Source organism: Phyllobates terribilis, unplaced genomic scaffold (genome assembly GCF_046119375.1).
Source record: "Phyllobates terribilis strain yellow unplaced genomic scaffold, ASM4611937v1 Scaffold_2__4_contigs__length_985480577, whole genome shotgun sequence".
Classification (NCBI taxonomy): domain Eukaryota; kingdom Metazoa; phylum Chordata; class Amphibia; order Anura; family Dendrobatidae; genus Phyllobates; species Phyllobates terribilis.
The window spans coordinates 99321659-99344273 of NW_027362762.1; the positions used below are offsets into that span (position 1 = coordinate 99321659).

The 22615-nt window shown below is 48.4% G+C and overlaps 1 protein-coding gene across 2 annotated transcripts in view; it reads right to left on the reverse strand.

Moving 5' to 3' along the window:
- RDX (radixin) overlaps positions 1 to 22615 on the reverse strand; it is a 93248-nt gene that overhangs the window by 26642 nt on the left and 43991 nt on the right. For both annotated transcript variants that reach the window (XM_073662440.1, XM_073662438.1), the window contains exons 3-6: positions 21956 to 22039; positions 15296 to 15391; positions 13766 to 14040; positions 6853 to 6936 (exon numbers count right to left, since the gene is read on the reverse strand). In XM_073662440.1, the coding sequence (XP_073518541.1) occupies positions 6853 to 6936; positions 13766 to 14040; positions 15296 to 15391; positions 21956 to 22039 (539 nt within the window). The remainder of the gene's footprint in view (positions 1 to 6852; positions 6937 to 13765; positions 14041 to 15295; positions 15392 to 21955; positions 22040 to 22615) is intronic.

Below are 22615 nucleotides of genomic sequence, written 5' to 3' on the forward strand. Positions count from 1 at the left end.
AAGGAAAACCACTTTCTGGGATAGAAGACGGAGTGGAACTTCCCTAAGGGATTCAAAGGGTGTTTCCTGTAATGCTGTCAGCACCAGGTTGAGGTCCCACGCTTCTAGAGGTCGTCTGTAGGGGGGAACCAATCGGGAAACCCCCTGGAGAAATGTTCTTACTTGTGGTTTATGAGCAATGCACTTTTGAAAAAGCACTGAAAGAGCCGACACCTGGCTCTTAAGGGAGGCCAGGGATAGTCTCGCTTCCAGACCCGATTGGAGAAAACCAAGTACCCTGGGTAGGGAATAAGGGAGTGGGGTCTGGTTACGAGATTCGCACTAGGTAAAGAAGGTTTTCCAGGTACGGTAGTAAATCTTGGCAGGAGGTTGGTTTTCGTGCTCTGATCATGGCTTTAATGACGTCTGGCGAAAAACCTGACTGGGTTAGAACCCAGGTCTCAATGGCCAAGTCGTCAAATTGAGGGCCTCTAAGTTCTGGTGGTAGAACGGGCCTTGTGACAGAAGATCCGGGCGGTCGGGAAGATACCAGGGAACGTCTGCTGTGAGTCGTACGATGTCGGCGTACCATGTACGCCTGGGCCAGTCCGGTGCGATTAGGATGGTTGGAACTCCCTCCTGTTTGATCTTTCTCACCACTCTGGAAATCAGGGGGAGAGGTGGAAAAATGTACAGGAGCTGGAACTGGGTCCAGTCCTGAACCAGGGCGTCCGCCGCTAGCGCTCGCGGATCGCGTGTTCTGGCCATGAAGTTGGAGACTTTGGCATTGAGGGGAGACGCCATTAGGTCCATGTCCGGAGTGCCCCAACGATGGCAGATCTGTTGGAAGATTTCGGGATGGAGAGCCCACTCTCCCGAGTCTATTCCTTGTCGGCTGAGAAAGTCTGCTTCCCAGTTGTCTACACCCGGAATGAGGACCGCAGAGATAATGGAGCTCGTTTTCTCCGCCCAGTGAAGGATGCGTGTCACCTCTAGCATCGCTCTGGCACTGCGGGTTCCCCCTTGGTGATTGACATATGCCACGGCTGTGGCATTGTCCGATTGTACTCTGATGTGAGAGGCTGCCAGTAAGTGATGGAAGGCTCTCAACGCCAGGAGGATGGCACGAATCTCCAGGATGTCGATGGGCAAGGTTGCTTCCGCTGGGGACCACTTGCCCTGTGCTCTGTGGTGTAGGTGTACTGCACCCCAAGCCATCAGGCTTGCGTCGGTGGTCAGGACCTTTCATTGACCTGGGAGAAAAGATTTCCCTTTTGTTAGAGAGGTCCGGTTGAGCCACCAGTGAAGGGACTTCCTGGTTGACGACGTCAGCTGGAACTTCCTGTCGAGAGAAGAAGGGTTCCTGTCCCATGACTTGAGAATGTCTAGTTGCAGAGGTCTGAGGTGAAGCTGGGCAAATGGAACCGCTTCTATTGCCGCCACCATCCTGCCAAGGACTCTCATGGCAAACCGGAGAGATCGAGGGGGTTTGCTGAGAAGGGTGCGAACTCCTAGAAGGAGAGGCAGTGCCTTGTCTTTGGGGAGAAGCACTAGGCCCTTGGAGGTATTGAATAGCATTCCCAGGAATGTCAGAGACTGGTTTGGTGTTGGTGATTACTTTTGTAGGTTGACTAACCAACCCAGGCGACTCAGAGTGTCGATTGTGATTGAGACACTGAGCTCGCAGTCCTTGAAGGTAGAAGCCTTGACGAGAAGATCGTCCAGGTATGGAAAGACTACTATGCCTCTGGAGTGTAGGACGTGCATGGTGGCTGCCATGACTTTGGTAAACACTCTGGGAGCCGTGGCGAGTCCGAAAGGGAGAGCCACGAACTGGCAGTGGTCCTGGTCGATTGCGAATCTGAGAAATCTCTGATGGGCAGGTGCAATCGGTATATGCAGGTATGCATCTTGTATGTCTATGGAGGCAATGATTGACCGGAGGGACTCCATACGGAAGTGACGTACTCGTACATATTTGTTGAGTTGTTTTAGGTCTAGTATGGGGCGTACCCCTCCTCCTTTCTTGGGGACTACGAAAAGATTGGAGTAGAACCCCTGGAAGCGCTCGGCTGCGGGGACAGGTATTATGACTCGTGCTTGAAGGAGCGATGAGACCGCTTGGTGGAAGGCGCGAGCTTTTACTGGCGATTTTGGGGGAACAGATATAAGAAGTCCGTTTGGTGGGTTGGAAGTGAACTCTATTTTGTATCCTGAAGACACTAGTTCCCTGACCCACCTGTCTTCTGTAATAGGTAGCCAGACTTGATGAAAGAGTAAAAGTCGGCCTCCTACAGGTGGGGTGTCTTCCTGAGTCCGTGAGTCATGATGAGGAGAAATTCTTAGATTTTCCTCCTTTTGATTTTGAGTGGCCTGCCAGGATTTGTCCGACTTTTGTGTCGGCCTCGAGTCTTCCCTGCGTGTGAAGCGGCTTTCAGTTGGGGAAGAGAGGTACTCTTACCCCCGGTGGCATTGGATATCATCGTGTCCAAGATTTCACCGAAAAGTCGACCGCTGAGGTATGGAAGGTGCGTGAGGTACTTCTTTGAGGCAGCATCCGCTTTCCATTCACGCAGGCAAAGGATAAGCCGAATTGTGATGGCGTGTGATAATGCCCCCGCTGCACCCCTTGCAGAATCCAGAGCTGCATGAAGAATGTAATCTGCCACAACTGCTATTTGAACTGCTTGGTCCGACAGTTCAGGGGCAGAAGCTTGGAGGCCAGTTTGTAGATTCTTTGCCCAAGCCAGTATGGCCTTGGCTGCCCAGACTGAAGCAAACGCAGGGGCTAGAGAGGCCCCTGTGGTTTCGCAGATTGAGCGAGCCATACTTTCTACCTGCCGGTCTGCTGCATTCCTAAGGGTTGAGCTATCTGGCAGTGAAAGAAGTGTCTCTGCTGTCAGCCTGGAGACTGGGGGTCCACGGCGGGTGGGTCTGTCCATTCTTTGGTGGTTTCCTTTGGAAAGGGGGAAACGGGCCTCCAGAAACTTGCGATTGGTAAGCTTCTTGTGAGGCTGTGAGAATTGTTTTGTGAGGATAGATTTAAATTCTGGATGATCCAAGAAAATCTTACGTGGTTTCAGAGCTCCTTCAAATGAAATCTTATTTTGTGGTGCGTCCGGGGTCGGATCAGAGATGTCCAGCACCCGATGTATGGATGAGATTATGTCCTCAACTAGCGCTGCATTGCTAGATGGGATTGGAGTTAGGGATCCATCAGTTTCCTTGTCTGAGTCAGAATTGCAGATGCCTTCTGACTCCTGTGTATAAAAATAATAATAGTTTTTATTTTTATAGCGCCAACATATTCCGCAGCACTTTACAAATTTTAGGGTGGACATATTCAGACAATACAGAATAAGCATATCTCATATCGAAAGGAGTGAGGACGCTGCTCTCAAGCTTACAGTCTATGAGGAAATGGGGGAGACACAAAAGGTAAAAAGTACATATATTGTATAATGCAGCCTTGATATACTAAATAGGATACATAATACATGGACTGGTCGCCAGCCAGTATGTGTATCACTAAGGTGTCTCCTAGGTGATCCAGAATGGGGGATTTCTCTGGACGGGGATTAGTGCGTAGAAATATCTTGCCTGTCCCTGGTAGGGGACTGTGTAGATGACCTGTGACTACGGTATCTCTCCCTAGACCGGGATGGCCGTGTGCTATGTGATGACGCGGATGAGCGTGACCTGTGGGTGCACTTGCGTCCTGACCTTGACATGGATGTGCCTGGGTCAGTATGTGACCGAGTCCGGCTTTCCCTTTGTTGGGTAGCATTCATAGTCGAGGTATGGCTTTGCAGAGCCTGAAGCAATTTGGAGGTCATGTTATCTATGGACTGTGTCATAGATTGTGACATTTGAGTGACCCATTCCGGAGCAGGATTAGACACTGAAGGGTTGGTAGGGGCTACTTGGGACTCTGGCACAGTAGTCTGAGTACAATCCTTGCAATGCGGATATGTGCTGCCGCTGGGAAGCGCATTACTGCAGGATGTACAGAAAGCGTAAAAGCAGTCCTGCCTGGTTTTCTTAGACTTTGAGCCCGGCATAGTGCACCTGGAGTGGCTATGCAAAAGGGCTAACTGTGCAGAGGAGGATAGAGTAATAAAATTCACAGCTGAGGTAACTCAGACTGTGAACTTACCCCACCAATGTGCCCCTGTGAACAGCGCTGAAAGAGCCTGGTCCTGTGCCTCCCCGGAGACTTGGCTGGCCTGTATGCGTCCTGCAGCTTATGATGGCCGCCGTAGCTCTTCTAGAAGGGGGGGGGGGGTGGGGGGGGAGGGCGGAACGCAGTAAGGGCGGCGGTTGCTATGGAGATGCGCGCCCAGCAGCCTAGACCCGCCCCCTGTCTGACACCGCAGTGGGGTTCCTGTATTGCTGCTGGTTCTCGGCTGCAGTGTGCTGGCTGGTGAGAGCTGCAGATGCTGCCGTCCAGGCCCTACCTGATGGTGTCTCAACCTAATACCCCCAGGGGGGATTAGGGAGGGTGCCGCTGTCACCTGTCAGGGGGCTTTTTTCCTCGCCTCAACTTCGACCCAAGACCGGAGGAATTGGAGAGGGGGGGGGGCTCAACTTCAAGCCTGAACCCGAGGGGCCGGAGAAGGAGCAACATGGGGAATACGCCATCTCAACTTCAACTGTGCACCCCTGGTAGGTGGCAGAGGAAGGAGCCATGCCGGGGGGTCTCTTTAGAGACCCTCTTTTCTTCATCTGTAATCCCGTGCTGAAGCGAGGGACGAGTGAAGGTCTGAGGTGTGCCTCCTTGCGACACTAAGCGAAAACTGGAGTAGGCTGATGCCGTCCGGGGGTGTATACTGCGGAGGAGGAGCCACGCTTAATCTTTTTCAGATAAGCATAGTGTCGCCTCCTAGTGGACAGCAGCATAACACCCAAGGTCCTGTGTCCACCAATGAGGCGACAGAGTAATTGAAGTTAATAGACTGCATTTCTTGTAGGACAAGATAACATTTTCAGTTATATAAATTTTTTCTGTATAACGTCTTAATCACTTTTTACACAATTTGAGCGTGTGTCAGTATAATGAAAGCTACATTTTTTTGTGTTTCTTTTTTTTTTTACTGTGTTAATTGTATGGGTTATAGTACAGTTTTATAGCTTGGGTCGTTCCAGACTTGGCCCTACAAAATGTGTTTGGTTTTTTATAGAAAAACTAAAAAAAAAAAAAAAAAAAAGTACACAACAGTATTTTTAGTGGCAAAATATTTTTCCATTTTTTTCTCTTTTTTTTGTACTTTATCCCTCAATGGGATTTCAGATGTTATTTGCCTGATCGCTGATCTAATAGGATATCTTGTAATAATTTTGAACTGCAGGATATTACATCTGTCAGCGTTACTAAACACTTAGCCTGTTAGACCCCATTTATTACAGGGCTTCACAGGCCACCGTAGTTGGCTGATCCGAAGGCCTTACAGTGTGCCCAGGTTGCTTTGATAGCAGCCTTCAGCTCGTCTGCATTGTTGGATCTGGTGTCCTCATCTTCCTCTTGTCAGGCGAGTTTGCTGCCAATCAAGCACAGTGATACTGTTGTGTGTAAACCAGGTATTGGTACTTTTGGCAGTGTAGACAGGGGCCAAGTCCTGCTGGAAAATGACATTTCCACCTCCGAAACGCTTGTCGGCAGAGGGAAGCATGAAGTGCTCTAAAATTTCCTGGTAGACTGCTGCGCTGACTTTGGTCTTGATAAAACACAGTGGACCTACACCAGCAGATGACTTGGCTCCCCAAACCATCACTGATTGTGGAAACTTCACACTAGACCTCAAGCAGATTGGATTGTGGCCTCTCCACTCTTCCTCCAGACTCTGGGACCTTGATTTCCAAATGAAAATTAGAACTCTGGGACCTCGTGGAGTGTGTCAATGACTGCCTTCTGGACATCTGTCAAGTCAGCAGTCTTCCCCGTGATTGTGGAGCCTACTAAAACAGACTATGGGACCTTTTTAAACGCGTAGGAAGCCTTTGCAGGTGTTTTTTGTTAATTATTTTAATTTACTGAGATAATGACTTGTGTTTTCATTGGCTGTAAGCCATAATCATCAACATTAACAGAAAAACACTTATAGATTACTCTGTTTGTAATGACTCTATATAATAATATATGAGTTTCACTTTTTGTATTGAAGAACTGAAATAAATTAAACTTTTTAAATGATATTCTAATTTTGTGAGATGCACCTGTATAATTGGCTGAGGTCCCACAGGCGGCACCCCCACCGATCAGCTGTTATTGCCGGCCAGAAGTCCTTACCTGCGGTGCTTGGCCGTCAAGTTGTAGTGGCCGGCGCTTATTACTGCACATCCGCCTCCGAGGCGGATGTGCAGTACCCCGCAGCGGCCACTACAGATGGACAGCCAAGCACCACCGGTAAGGACTTACAGTCAGCGGTCGCCGCCACCGATATCAGCTGATTGGAGGGGGTGCCGGGTGCTCACCAGAGCTTTGCATAGGGGTCCCAATGTGATGTCAAAACCTTTTTCCCCGTTTTAAGACGATCATGACAAAGGAAGAAGAATTGTTTCTAGCCAAACAAAATATCTGTGTGTAAATGGCCAACTCAGACCAATTTCATCTGTGAGATCGGCCCGACTGATCAAACATCTGTGTGTAAATCCAGCTTAAAAAGGTTGCCCAGCTTTCGGTGCCAGGAGCGGTCGGTCATGTACAATTATATTCTTGCAGTTACGTGCCCGACCCAGGCACAGAATCCTCACAGCAGCCTAAGGCCGGACAACCCCTTTAAGGAAAAGCAGAAAAACCGAAGCTGAGCCCGTATGGACGTTTGTTAATGATTATTGCCTTGAGTACAAGTTTCGTAGTTGCACTGTGCGCAGTACCTTAACATGCTCCTGTGCTCTTCGTGCCAGGTTTGTATTCTTTCTTCCCATTGTTCTTTCGTTAATTTATGTTGTTCCAAAACCCTAAGGAAAATAATTGAAACAATGATAAATGAGCAAGTAATTATGGCAAGAAATACCTGGAAAGCTGAATATTTGCAGAGTTCAAGCTGCGGGCAGAGGCGACATATTGTATGCAAAGCAATATCATCTGTGCATAGATTAATAGTGATTGTTCTACTCCAGTGCTGCAATCAAGAAAGCTAATACTGCCACCTACCTGTTATCAGCGCAGGACGATAAACATCCATATGGCACTGGGATTTTTTTTATTTTTTTATTTGAGCGACAAATTTTTTTTTTTTTTTTCTTCTAAACTAGCATTTCAGGTTAATGCACCGGTCTTTGAGAACACACCATGGCCTCGCTTTGCTTTTCATTGGAGGCGTCTCAACTATAAGCTCCTCATAAGTCGTCTTGCTGCTCAAATACCTAGTCATTAGATATAGTCTTTTGGGGAAAGCGGGTACATTTCAGCAAGTATGCAATTATTTCCCTGCAGTGCTCACAATTACCCAAGACTGGAGTAAAAGGTAGGCTCATTTTTCATCTAGAAATGATCAGGTGGCAGACATCGCTGGAATGGTGCCAATGTAGAAGGGGACTAAAAAAAAGTATATTTTTACTTTAAACATGGGGATACAGCATTGAGGGAAGGCTTGTACAAGCAGTAGACAACGCATTTAAAAAGTTCCAATTTAATAAAACTTACTACTAAGAAAAAAATAAATTTAAAGGGATTGTCCGGGCAAAAGGTGGTTACTTGGGGGGGGAGGGGAAGGAAGAGTAGTGTTTGGATTTTATTAAAATAAATCATACTCTGCTGCAGTGCCTCTTTTGTCTTTTGGGCACCGGAAGCAATGATAGCTGGTGATGGCCTGCAGTGGTAAGGTGAATTGAACTGAACTGAACAGTCAGAAAAAGAATGTTTTGGGTATTTACCGTAAAATCTTTCTTGGAGCCTTCATTGGGGAAGGACACAGGAAACCATGGGTGTATGCTGCTGCCAATAAGAGGCTGACACTACGCAAGAAATCTTAGCTCCCCCCTGGCAGGGTACACCCCACCAACTGGCACAAGGCTAATAAGTTAGTGAGAAAACAGTAGGAGAAGCAACAGTAAGGCAAGATCATAGCTGAAAACAACATAGTTGAATCAATATAACTTTACACAAGGATGGGTGCTGTGTCCCCCAATGAAGGCTCCAACAAAGATGTTACAGTGAGTACTGTAAGAAAGCTCACGGTCACATAGTCGATGGGAAGTATGTAGCACAGAGATGGCTGTCCTCTGATGTACTCCAGGAATGGTGCTCTAGTGCACCTAAGCACTAAGAGGACTGTTTGGAGCATCTGGAACCGGGTTACAGGTAGTTGGAGAGATGGACGGGTCTGGCTACCCACATGCCTCACTTCAGGGTGTGGTTAAGAGGTTATAATGGAGTCCGTTGTTTGGCACATGGTCTGTGTTTGGAGGGAGAAGGCTTCCTGTGTTTTGTGGTCTCCAGACTGAGCCAGTGAACTGGATGCTATCCAACCTGTGTGCCCACAGGACTGTCTAACCAGAGACTTAGCCTTTTGTGCAGGCAAAACAAAGTAAACAGTCCTTTAGGCAGCTTGTTTTCCTTTTGCTTTTGACCGGTTTATGAAGCAATAAACCCACATTGACATTTAAATGAAAAATGCTTCCTGTTCGCCTCCCGACGCACACAAATGAGTAGAAACCATACAGTACCCACAACCTTCTTTTCGCTCTCTCTCTCTTCATTGGGGGACACAGGAAACTATGGGACATCCAAAAGCAGTCACAAGGGTGGGCGAAAAGACTGTACCCTTAAGTCTCAGCTCGGGCCAATGCGGCTTGCCTGACCCTTCTACCAAGGTTCGTATCCGACAAGCGTAGGTGTCAACCTTGTAAAACTTTGTGAAGGTATGAGTGGCAGACCATGTAGCAGCTTTGCAAAGCTGGTAGGTCAAAGCCTGGTGACTGACAGCCCAGAAGGCCCCCACTGCGAGAGCAGAGTGAGCTGTGACCCTGAGTGTTCCTTATCCAATAAGCTTCTTGAATATCAGAACGAATCCAGCGGGTAATGGTGGCTCTGGAAGCCAGAAGGCCTCTACGATGACCATCAGTAATTAAGAACAGAGAATCCGTCCGTCTGAAGGGTGTCATCCTGGAGAGGTAGAAATGTAGTGCTCTCACAAGGTCCAGCTTGTTTAGTGACCGCTCCGGAGGATGAGAGAGAGACGGACAAAACGAAGGAAGCATGGAGGTCTTCGTTAAAGTGAAACGAGGTAATCACCTTAGGAAGGAAGGATGGGATCGAATGCAGGACCACCTTGTCCTGGAGAACACCAGGCAGAGGGCATGGTAAGAAAAAGCCGAGAGTGTCTGATTGAGGTGATCGCCATCTGGAAAGCAACTTTCCAGGAGATGAAGGATAGTGATTTCTTGTAGCGGTTCGAATGGAGACTTCTAAAGAGCAACCAGAACTAGGTTGAGGTACCAAAGCTCTACCGGGTTGGGGTGGGGGGGGTGCTGGGCCCGATAAGGAGGAGCAGAATGTGCGACCCCCTGAAGGAAGGTCCTGATCTGAGGACAAGACACCAGATTCTTCTGAAAAAAGTATGGAAAGTACCAAGACCTGACCCTACAGGGAACCAAGAAACTAATAGACAGGCCAGATTTAAGGTCCAACTGCAAAAAAGCCAAAAAACAGAGGGTAGAGAAAAAGCCATGGGGGCGGCCTGATTGGCTTCGCATCAGCGGAAAAAAGCCTTCCATGTAAGATGGTAAATCCAAGAGGAAGAAGGCTTCCTCAACCTGATCTTGGTCTGGATGACCTTCTAGGAGAAACCAGCAGACCTTAAAACTGCAGCTTCAACAGCCATGTCGCTAAATTGACAGACTGAGAATTTTGGTGGAAGAGGGGGCCCTGTGAAAGAAGATCTGGGAGCTTCTACAAAACGTCCGCGAGGAAGTGGTTTACTTTTGCATACCAAGGTCTTGTAGGGCCACTCTGGAGCCATGAGTATGATGGCACTCCTTACGCCTTGATCTTCTTGACAAGCCTGGGAATCAGCAGCAGAGGAGAAAACAGGTATGTGAGTGAGAACTGGGACTATGGGAATTGCCAGCAAATAGGAGTCGATCGCTAGGGGATCGCGAGATATGAATACAAACCGGGGAACCTTGTGGTTCAGTCTGGATGCCATCAGGTTGACGTCGGGAGTTCCCCATCTGAGGCAGATGTAGTCGAAGACTTTCGGGTCCAAGGACCACTCGTCCGTGGTGAGGCCCTCTCAGCTGAGAAAGCCCTGTTGTCTACTCCAGCTACAGCTGGGTTTTTCCAGAAAGTTCCGCTTGGCCCATGACAGGATCTGAGAAACTTCTGACATCACTGCTCGACTTTGGAGTTTCTCCCTGGTGGTTGATGTATGCTACGGTATTGGCATTGTCGGCTTGGACATTGACTTTGAAGAAGAGCTAGGAATATTGCTCTGAGTTCCAGAATGTTGATGGGAAGAGATGATTCCCGAGTGTCCCATTGGCCATGACTGTCGCTATTACCTTTGTTAAAACCCAGGGGTGCTTTGGCTAGGCCAGACGGCAGCGCTGTGAACTGAAAGTGAGATTCCTGGACTGCGAAAAGGAGAAAAACTCTGGTAAGGTGGAAAAATGGGTAAGTGAGGATAGGCATCCTAAATGTCCAACGAGCATAGGAACTCCTGGGACTCTATATAGGCCATTACCGATTGAAGGGACTCCATCGTGAAGTGATGCAGACTTCACACGTCTGTTCAATAATTTGATGTCCGGTATGGGACGAACAGAGCCATACTTCTCAGGGACCACAAATGGGTTAGAATTTGCTGGGGAACAGCAATAATTGTGCCTGCCCTGTGAAGCAAATCGATAGCCCTGAAGAAGCCGGGAATGAGAAAGTTGGTCTTTGGAGGCCGGGACTCAAAAAAAAAAAGTAAGTGGGAAGGTGGAGAATTCTATTTTGAAGCTGTAGGAGACGACGTCTCGGACCAAAATGTCATTGACCAAAATGTCATTGACTTCGGAAAGCAGCCCACCCAGAGAGGCTTCCCAGGTGGGGGCACCCAGTCATGTTGAAGAGAATCTTTTGGATCGGGGCCTAGAAGGTCTGCACTGGTGGCTTTGTGGACGCCAGGAAGGGGCTGGCTTGAAGGATGGTTGTTTCTTTTCCTGGTAGGCTAGAAATTTGTCCTGGAGATTGCTGTTCCTTTCTGAGAATTTCCGAAAGGAATGAAACGGAATCTAACGTCTCTTGGTAAGCGGATGTTTAACCCTTTGTTATGGAAGCGAAGTACTCTTTCCCCCATAGCGTTCAAAATTATCTTGTCTAGCTCTTCACTGAAGTGCCGGGACCCTGGAAGGGGAGATTGGTGAGAGACTTCTTGGATGCCGAATCTGTGTTCCATGCCTTCAGCCAAAAGACTCTGCAGAGTGTGACGATATTGACAGCCGCAAGGAATGAGCAAGGGGGCTGTGTTTTGAGAAGCCAACAGAAAGTACTTTCCTGTGTGGGCAATCTGGTTTGCCGATTCGGCAGTGGGAGCGCCCGACAGAATACCTTGGCGAAGGAGTTTTGCCCAGGCCGAAACAAACTTGGATACCCATGTTGAGGCAAAGGACTGAAAGGGCCGAACCCATGGCTTCGAAGGCAGATTTGGCGTAAGCCTTGGTAGGTCTGTCTGAAGAATCCTTAAGCAAGGCCCCATCGGAGAGAATAAGGATAATGTTAGTGGACAGCCGGGAGACTGCCCATTTCTTTTGAAAATTGGACACAAATGGATCTAACAATTCCATGTGTTTCCTCCTCTGAAAGCAATTTTTCTGGATGCTCCCCATTCCCTGGCAAATATTCCATCGAATTCTTCGTGGTTGTTGAAAACCCGAGGAGGCCCCTTCACCTTACTGAAAAATACGGTCTGATTTGAGAGAACGGCTCCACTTCCTTTACATTAAGAGCCTGATTAACTGCAAGAATCAGACTATCCACCATATTCAGTAGGTTTGAGATCTTTTCGGAGTCCAGTTTGGAATTTGACTCCGAACCAGGGTCTTACCCCTGAACCGCCGGAGGAAGGAGAGTGAGAGGGGGATGCCATCATGGAGGACGTTGAAGGTGGTGGAGACCTGTAAGTTGAGCTGGAAGAAGGTCTTTGACACCATGGTTAGGTCGGCAACTGATTGCGAGAGCTGCTGCCCTCTCAGGGTTGTAGGGGGGAGGAGGTGCAATCTAGTTTCGGGCGGTGGGGTTCTCCTGGGGGATGGCATCAACAAAAAACAAACATAAGTTAGAAATGAGACTGGATTCAGGCCTGTGTCTGCCTCCTACTGATACCAAGCTAAAACGGATTAACTTTGTGCCAGTTGGTAGGTGTACACTGCCATGGAGGAGCTAACTTTTTTTGTATAGTGTCAGCCTTTTATTGGCAGAAGCAGATAACCTTGGTTTCCTGTGTCCCCCAATGAAACGATAGAGATAACTGGTTGAACGGTGCATCCATTGCTTCTGGCGTCGGTACAAATTACGGAGTAGTCTGCACTGGATCCAGGAGGATGTCAGCAGCCGACTGAGTCATTTTATCACACATCTGGCTCCCAGGTAAGACACACACCTTTACACCATCATGGCCTCCTGATTTTCCTTTTTTTTTGGGGGGGGGGGGGGGGGGGTGAAAGGGTAAAAGGGGGAGAGTGGTGGATGTTTCCTCCCCTTATTCTAAGAGCCATAGCTTTTTTTCTTTTTCCGTCAATACAGACACATGAGGGCTTTTTTGTATTGCGGGATGAGTTGTACTTTTGAATGGCACCATTCATTTTATCATGTGATGCACTGGAAAGGGGAGAAAAAAAAATTCCAAGTGCACAGAAAGTGTAAACAAAGTGCAATTCCACTATTGTGTTTTTGATTTTTATTTACTATGTTCACTATATGGTAAAACTGACAGGGCAATACGACTCTCCAGGTCAGTAGGAGTACGCAGATACCAAGCATGCATAGTTTTTTTGTTTTTTTTTTATTTAAAGCGCACCTAACAGCAGGATTGTGCTCAGTAAACTACATACACTATCAGGTGGGTGACATTACAATGATTAAAATGATACCTTCTTATTTTTACAGTTGGAGACAGCGGGAGCAGGCTACTACTCTTAACATTGTCCCCTGCTGTCGCTGATTGCAAATCGTACTGCTGAATCACAAGCGCCGGTACGTGGGATCCTGATGCAGCACACGGGTAGCACACGGTTGCCACACAAGTGCACACGGACATCTCTGGTACTGGTTTCTCCAGTACCGGAAATATCTGGACATGTGAATCTTGCTTAAGAGAGGGATTTAACAGCCATCATGTGCTTTTAACTGTCGCTTCCCCCTCAACTGTTAAAGGCACATGATAGTTGATTAAATCAGTCATCATGTGCAGAGAAAGATGCGGGCTCAGAGTGCAAGCCTGAATCAAAGGCAGGGACACGACTTGACATACAAAGTCAAAGGTCGTGAAGGGGTTAAGTGTGAAAAATTAAATACCAGAATAATATAGAACAAATGAAAGCGACTCATTTGAGCAGTTGAACTGGTTCAGAAATTGAACTCTAATCTGTGCTAGTTACGTGGAGCCATTGTCTGCAGCCTTGGAGAAAAGAAGCGCAAATCCCTTATTTCACCAAAGCAGGTCATGTATTTACAGAATACATTCGCGGAGAAGATGGGAATCAATACTGCAGAACAAGAGAAATGCCAGCCAAGCCTTTCCATTCATTAGAAGATCACTATTAAGTGGCATTATGTTGGCTCGCGCTTCCCCTTACTTACCGCTGAGGGAGCAGGCGGTCATTGGCCAGGTAACCCGGTTTGTGGACATCTTTGCTGTAGTCTCCATACTTGGCCTGCACAGCATAAGACGCCAGCAGGACGGCCGTCTCGGGGGGACAGTATATTTCATCATTTAATATTGCTTCTTTAACTTGCAGAAAGAAGAGTCTCTGAGTTATCTCCTGGATTAACTCTTCGGAGACATCCTCAGGGAAAAACTTTGCTCGGAACTTGAACTGCAGAGGGTTTTCTTTTCGAACGTCCTGCTGAGTTACCTGAAAAACAGTTTACAGGGGTCTATAAAACAGAAATGTGGGATTTAATAATAAAATGTTTGCATGTGAGGGGGTCAAGATCGTGAGGGTCTGATCAGGACCTCAGCGGAGAGCTGTCAAACTACTTTCCTCCATTAGAAAAAGCTCAAGGGTTAGGCTGAAAGTTTTCCTTAAAGGGAATCTGTCACTAGGGTTATGCTTCCCTATTGGGAGTCCGAGACATCCAGACAATAGAATAGTAATATCTCACGTCTCAGGTTTTATAAAATGAGCCAAGAGTCCTCTCGGACGTGCTGTGGAGTCCTCAGTATTCATAAGCAGCAGGCTAGCCCTGCCCACCTCCACAGTAATAGGAGAAAACCACCAATCAGTGGCTGTAGGGGAGGAGTCAGTCCACCGCTCAGGATTAGGAGGACGCCTTGCACGCCCTGCAATATGAGAAATCTGACTCTGGTGAAGAACCTGAAGAAATGCTTAGAACCAATCATGGATGAAGACGGTCAGCAGCGAGTATAAGGATTTGGGCATTGCAATTAAGATATGCAAATCAAAAAGGCTTTTTTTTCCCATTTTATTTTGCAGACATCTGTGTACCGTAGGATGTTGTACATGCCAAGGCTGAGAACGGTCCGGCTGTTGCCGTTGGATCTGATAAATGCAATGATTTCCTGACTACTAAACTGACAGCGGAGCGAGTGCAGAACACAAACATGTTACCCCGAGGGGCATTACTGGAACAGGACCACCACCCAAGTGTGGATGACTGGCAGTGACCGGAGTCGTGGAGTTGGAGCCCATTTTGGTGGCGTCGGTATAAAATGTACCGACTCCGACAATATATAATAAACTACACAGAAGAGGTCGTGTCACAAGAGCAGCAGCCCCGGGACAGCGAGTGCCAACACCGGTGGAATGGTGCCAGCACGGGAGGGGAGTATAAGGGTTTTTTTTTTTTTTAAATCGGGGACAAACATTTAGTTCAAGAAGGGGTTGCCCAAGTAGCAGCCAACCCCATTTAACGAACACTGGACACCTCTTTCCTTACTACAGATGTGAGAATACACTGAACTGCCAGGTTACCAGCTCCTCACATGTTCCCTTCTTCACCACCTGCTGCTGCTGCTCCAAAAATAAATGTATTACCTTCGAGATAAAAATATATATAAAAAAAAAGTAATGAAGACCGAACGCACTGAATCAAAGGACATTTCAGAACAAAAGGTTAGACAGATAAAAGGAGCAGAGGAGAACAAACCTTTTTATTGAGCTTCAGCCACGTGGAGTAACCCTTGCTGTCCACATACTGCAGCCCGAAAAACCAGACTTCTCGCAGACCCACTGTTTTCACCACCTGGGGAGGTACAGAAACAGTTAATGGAGCATCTGTGACAATACAGAGTGTGTCTACCATCCTGGTAACCTTATAATTCTGTTCTACACGAAGCATAGACAGCAGTATAATAAAGCTGAAAATCACTCATCAGCTTTTGTCCCTGCTGGGACTTTGCGAGACGTTCACATTAGGGCCAATTTCATAGGATGGTAATTAACCTAAGGCTGTGTGTGTGCACATCACGTCTTGTGAGCATGTGACGCGAACATGCACCAATTCTACACCCCCACTCCCCATACACGTGCACACTTGGCACACCTTTAGTGTACCGTAGAGAGCGTGCTGTGCACCATTCCAATCCCTTAATTATTCGCCCCAGTATATTAATTTATAGTGCTCCCTTCCCCCTAGTAAGTGCTGCCGTAACACAAACCTCTGGTGTGCGCACACACTGGCAGTGCAGAAGTAAGCGCACTGTCAATCAGAGGCAGAACAGTGCACCGATCGCTCAGCTACGCCATACATTGCATATTAAAGAAGTTGTCCACTACTTGGACAACTCCTCGTCATCCTCCAGCTTGGCCCTGATCAAACAAAAAAGCTTATACTCACCTCCTGTGCTGGCGCCATGCCCGCGGTGTCGGCACTGGCTCTCCTCGTGGCTCCCGTGCTGTTGTTGTGACACGTGATGCTGGCGCCCAATCAACCTCTTGATGAATTGAAGAGGAAGTCAGATTAGCTGCAGCCTGGACTTCCTCTTCATGTTAGATTTGTCTGAAGGTGGTGACAGTGACGCCAGCGCTGACTGGGGGCCAGACACCACGTGTCACAACAACAGCACAGGAGCCACGAGGAGAGAGAGAGTGCCGACACCCAAGGAACGGCACCAGCACGGGAGGAGAGTATAAGCTTTATTATTTTATTGGGGCCAAACATTTTGATCGAGAAGGGGTTGTCCAAGCAGCGGACAACCCCTTTAAATGTTTTGGCTTTTTTCTGGACTGGAAAGGCAACGATCACAAAGCTAATGGTATGCTTTTTACAGAAGTTACAAAGGAATCAGTCAGCAGGATTTCACAGCTTAAACTATTTACATGCGCTTGTTGCTGTTTCAAAGAAATTCACCACTACACGGACAGTCGTTTCCTCTATAACCAGGGTCATATGACCGTATGTTCTCTCTTTGGAGAAAATAGGTCTGATTGATCAGAGTATGATTAGCTTAGACTCGGATCAGAGTGTGATCAGATTTTTTTGGATGTTGAGAAGATGGGGGGGGGGGGGGGAATTCTTCCTTCTGTCAGTCCAAAAAAATTGGATGTCATCCGCGTGTGGTCCATTTTTTTTCCCGGACTCATTGACTTGCATGGCCGAGTGCGATCCAATTTACAGATGCAAATCAGGCATTCTGCTATTTTTTCCCTCATATCGGCTCAATCTGGGGAAAACAAATAAAACGTGCACAGCCTCATAGACTGACATGGGTCCGAAAATCAGAGTTTGAATTGATATGCAAATGAGACTGAAGAGCTATTTGTAGATCAGGAGCTTCCGTCACTCCAGCTCTATTCCTTGCAAAAAGCCGCCTCCTCCTGCTGCTTGACTGACAACCCCTTTTTCTTAAGTCGCACAGCAAAGAGGCTGTCAGTCAAGCAGAAGTCGGTGGCGCAGGTCAGGAAAAAGAGCTGGAGTGACAGAGGGTTCAGATCTACCATAGCTCCTCAGCCTCATTTGCATATCAAATCAAACGCTGATTTCTCAGTGTCGGAGGAACGGACTGCCCATATCAAGCTATTATGGAACTTTCTTTGAAAGAGTTACATGCATATATAAATAATTTGGGGGTGAAATTCTGCTGACAGATTGCCTTTAAGTCCCTTAGATCAGTGGTCCCCAACCTTTTTTGCACCAGGGACCGGCTTGAAGCAAGATTATTTTTCCATGGCCCAGCAAGGAGGGGGTGGAGTGGGCGGGGCTTTGGTCATATGGGGGCGGGGTAATGGAGGGATTTGGAGTTTAGTGCATACTTATCATATAGTGTAGACCAGGTCCCCGCCAGGAGCTATGCCAGGAGCCCCACATAATGTGCTGTGCCAGGAGCCGCATCACTGAGGCCCCATCACGCCCTGCAGCAGGACAGGGCAGCTGTCCTGACAGCTGCTGTTCAGCTGCATTTACTTCATCCCAGGGGCGGACACAGACTGTAGTGGGCCCCTGTGCAAGAAATTTTTTGGGGCCCCCCCCGCCCTTCATAAGGCAACAAAGTTATGTAAACATAACCCCCCCATGTGCATCTCTCACCCCCCCATGTGCAGCTCACCCCCGTGCATCTCTCATCCCCCTCCGTGCATCTCTCATCCCCCTCCGTGCATCTCTCACCCCCCCGTGCATCTCTCATCCCCTCCGTGCATCTCTCATCCACCCCCCGTGCATCTCTCATCCACCCCCCGTGCATCTCTCATCCACCCCCCGTGCATCTCTCATCCACCCCCCGTGCATCTCTCATCCACCCCCCGTGCATCTCTCATCCACCCCCCGTGCATCTCTCATCCCCTCCGTGCATCTCTCATCCCCTCCGTGCATCTCTCATCCACCCCCCGTGCATCTCTCATCCACCCCCCGTGCATCTCTCATCCACCCCCCGTGCATCTCTCATCCACCCCCCGTGCATCTCTCATCCCCTCCGGGCATCTCTCATCCACCCCCCGGGCATCTCTCATCCACCCCCCGTGCATCTCTCATCCACCCCCCGTGCATCTCTCATCCACCCCCCGTGCATCTCTCATCCACCCCCCGTGCATCTCTCATCCACCCCCCGTGCATCTCTCATCCCCTCCGTGCATCTCTCACCCCCCCGTGCATCTCTCATCCACCCCCCGTGCATCTCTCATCCACCCCCCGTGCATCTCTCATCCACCCCCCGTGCATCTCTCATCCACCCCCCGTGCATCTCTCATCCCCCCCCCGTGCATCTCTCATCCCCCCCGTGCATCTCTCATCCCCTCCGTGCATCTCTCATCCCCTCCGTGCATCTCTCACCCCCCCGTGCATCTCTCATCCACCCCCCCGCATCTCTCATCCACCCCCCGTGCATCTCTCATCCCCTCCGTGCATCTCTCATCCCCTCCGTGCATCTCTCACCCCCCCCGTGCATCTCTCATCCCCCCCGTGCATCTCTCATCCCCCCCGTGCATCTCTCATCCACCCCCCGTGCATCTCTCATCCACCCCCCGTGCATCTCTCATCCACCCCCCGTGCATCTCTCATCCACCCCCCGTGCATCTCTCATCCACCCCCCGTGCATCTCTCATCCCCCCCGTGCATCTCTCATCTCTCCCCTCCCTCCCATGTGCATCTCTCCCCTCCCCCCATGTGCATCTCTCATCTCTCCCCTCCCCCCATGTGCATCTCTCATCTCTCCCCTCCCCCCATGTGCATCTCTCATCTCTCCCCTCCCCCATGTGCATCTCTCATCTCTCCCCTCCCCCATGTGCATCTCTCATCTCTCCCCTCCCCCCCATGTGGATCTCTCATCTCTCCCCTCCCCCATGTGCATCTCTCATCTCTCCCCTCCCCCCCATGTGGATCTCTCATCTCTCCCCTCCCCCATGTGCATCTCTCATCTCTCCCCTCCCCCCCATGTGGATCTCTCATCTCTCCCCTCCCCCATGTGCATCTCTCATCTCTCCCCTCCCCCCATGTGCATCTCTCATCTCTCCCCTCCCTCCCATGTGCATCTCTCCCCTCCCCCCATGTGCATCTCTCATCTCTCCCCTCCCCCCATGTGCATCTCTCATCTCTCCCCTCCCCCATGTGCATCTCTCATCTCTCCCCTCCCCCCATGTGCATCTCTCATCTCTCCCCTCCCCCATGTGCATCTCTCATCTCTCCCCTCCCCCCATGTGCATCTCTCATCTCTCCCCTCCCCCCCATGTGGATCTCTCATCTCTCCCCTCCCCCATGTGGATCTCTCATCTCTCATCTCTCCCCTCCCCCCATGTGCATCTCTCATCTCTCCCCTCCCTCCCATGTGCATCTCTCCCCTCCCCCCATGTGCATCTCTCATCTCTCCCCTCCCCCCATGTGCATCTCTCATCTCTCCCCTCCCCCATGTGCATCTCTCATCTCTCCCCTCCCCCCATGTGCATCTCTCATCTCTCCCCTCCCCCATGTGCATCTCTCATCTCTCCCCTCCCCCATGTGCATCTCTCATCTCTCCCCTCCCCCCATGTGCATCTCTCATCTCTCCCCTCCCCCATGTGCATCTCTCATCTCTCCCCTCCCCCCCATGTGGATCTCTCATCTCTCCCCTCCCCCATGTGCATCTCTCATCTCTCCCCTCCCCCCCATGTGGATCTCTCATCTCTCCCCTCCCCCATGTGCATCTCTCATCTCTCCCCTCCCCCCATGTGCATCTCTCATCTCTCCCCTCCCCCCATGTGCATCTCCCATTCCCCCCACTCCTAGTTAATTGTATTTAAAAAAAAATAAAACTTGTTATACTTACCCCCATACGATCCCTGCAGAATCCTGGCGCTCGTCCAAATCGCTGACACCAGGTTCTCCTGACTTCCGGCCATGTGATGGCGCCGTCACATGACCGGAAGTCAGGGGAATCATGAAGGTGCTGCCGCAGCAGCGCAGCGCTAAGATGTCCCGGACTCGGCGCTTAGCATGCGGCCGGGGGCCCCATGAGGAGAGAGACGCACAAGAGGGGGGCTCCGAGGGGGCTCCTACCGGCCGGGCCCCATACTGGAGTCAGGGCAGTCATGCCCTGATTGCGGCTGGAGGGGCCCCCTCTCCCCGCGGACCGGCTGAAAAACCCCAACGGCCCGGTCCTGGTCCGCGGACCGGCGGTTGGGGACCTCTGCCTTAGATAGCTGAGTGCATAGTTAAATATGTATTCTGGTGGTGACAGACTGCCGCTATTGTGCTGGATGACATCCAGGTATACATGGAGTTTGACAATCGATTGTGTGAAGATGTTGTCACTGCAGAAATGGACCTGATAATGGCGGCGTAATATTTGGACATGAATCACAATATATTACTATAACTGTTTTGCAGTTTGTATTGTCAGTTGCTTCATTAAAAAGTTTAAATAAATGTATATCTAAATCTAAAAAAAAAAAAATAATAATTATGTGCGTATGTACAGCATTCACGTTATTTCTATAATGGCCGCGGCTGAGTACTGCAGATACACCCCGTATTTAAAGGGGTAGGGGGCGGATGTGCAGTACTGAGCCGTGGCCATTATAGAAATAACAGCTGCTTTGCTCCGCAGCATCAGGGAACTTATGGCCATCGCCAGTAACAGCTGATCAGCTGGGGTGCTGGGTGTTGCACCCCCACCGATCCTAAGGATAGGCAATCAATAAAAAAAAAAATAATGAACAACCCCATCAGTCTATTTTCACACACATTTGGTTTTTCAGTGTATTTTGCTGCAGATCTTTATGCAAATTTTCAGCTGCGTTTTGCAGTACCAGCAAAGTCTATGAGAAATCAGAATTCTCTGTTCTCACATCTTGTGTTTTTTTTGCTGTGCATTTTGTGCCTTCGTTTTGTTTTTGGAAACTGGAGCATGTCACTATTTTCAGTGTTTTTTTTTCACCCATAGGAAGTAATGGGTGGTGAAAAAAAATGCACCAAAATTTTTTCAGCAATTTTACAGCATTTTTGATGGCAAAATAGAACAAGGTTTTTTTTTTTTTTTTTTTTTTTACACAACTTTATGTACATGCATAAATAGAGACAGAAGAACAGTGGAAAAAAAAAGCTGAATAAAAGCTGAAGATTTGACTGAAAAAAAAAAAAAAAACATGTGGGAACATAGCCTTACAGTCTAAAGAAAAAGCCGTAGTGGCCTTTGCAAATAATGGCAAAATCTCTCATATATATATATATATATATATATATATATATATATATATATATATATATATATATATATATATATATATATATATATATATATATATATATATATATATATATATAGATATATAGATATATATAGATATATATAGATATAGATAGATATATAGATATATATATAGATATATATATAGATATATATATAGGAACACATTGCCAAATTGTCACACCCCCAAATTGATCAGATATTGATTGTTTGTCCTAAGAATATGCCATCAGTAAAAGACAAAAAAAAAAAAAGTACAGCATCACAAAGGCTATAGATGCCAGATAGTGCACAGCTTTCAATTACAACATTTTTAGCCAAAAAAAATACATTTAAATAAAAACAAATGCCCCTTAAAAAGGTATCCAGATGTTTTAATGTCTAAACATTTTTTGATCTGTTTTAATAATGCTGAATGGAAGAGGTCTGGGTCCCCCACACCCTTAAACCAAGAGGGAGGAGAATCTACTGCACTGATTATAACCAACATGTTATATTCTGGTGGTCCGATATCTCCTTTTATTAGTACAGTGCTCAGAGCTATGTCCCCATAATAATCCAGACAGCCGTCTAAGCGGAGCAGCACGAGCCCAGCCCCGATCAGTGGATATCTGCACCATGGCAGCAGGTTGTAGCACCCAACGAGTTCACATTACCTGGTCAAAGAGCTGTTTACCAGTTGTATTCGGCTGGATGGCAAACTCCAACTCCGCGTCCATGGTGGTGACCCGTACGTTGATCTATACAAGAGAAAAAAAAGAGAAGAACCATGAATTTCAATGCTCGGGTTTAGCTGTGAGTGATAGCAGGACTGCAATAACCAGAGGCAGAGACCAGATCCAGACAGCGGTGCCTTCAGGTCCCCCATGTACAGGCTCTTGTCATGTTTGCACCAGGCCTTTGCCGCTTGCAGACAAGACAAATCACAGGATGTGATTGATGCGGTATAATCAGTTGTCACATGAAATTGGGATATGTCACTGAGAACGGCACGGGCCCGTCAAGGATATTCAGCAGCAGCACGCAACACAGGATGGGGTTAAAAGTGCACGGCCAGCGAGACCAGAGGAGAGACCACCATCACTGCATGGCAGACCACAGATATCAGCCTGTCCAGAGATAGATTGGGTAACGTGGCTGAAATAATTGCCCATTGCCACTGCACCCATCGTGAACAAAAAGGTAAGAAAGGAAACGATCTGTCCAGATTTAAAATTTTCCTTTGCGCAGAGACAAATTTGTGGTGTGCGCCCCTGCCTGCGCAGGGCCGTACGCCCCGATGTGCACCACATGTGCAGTGCTGTACGTCGCATCCA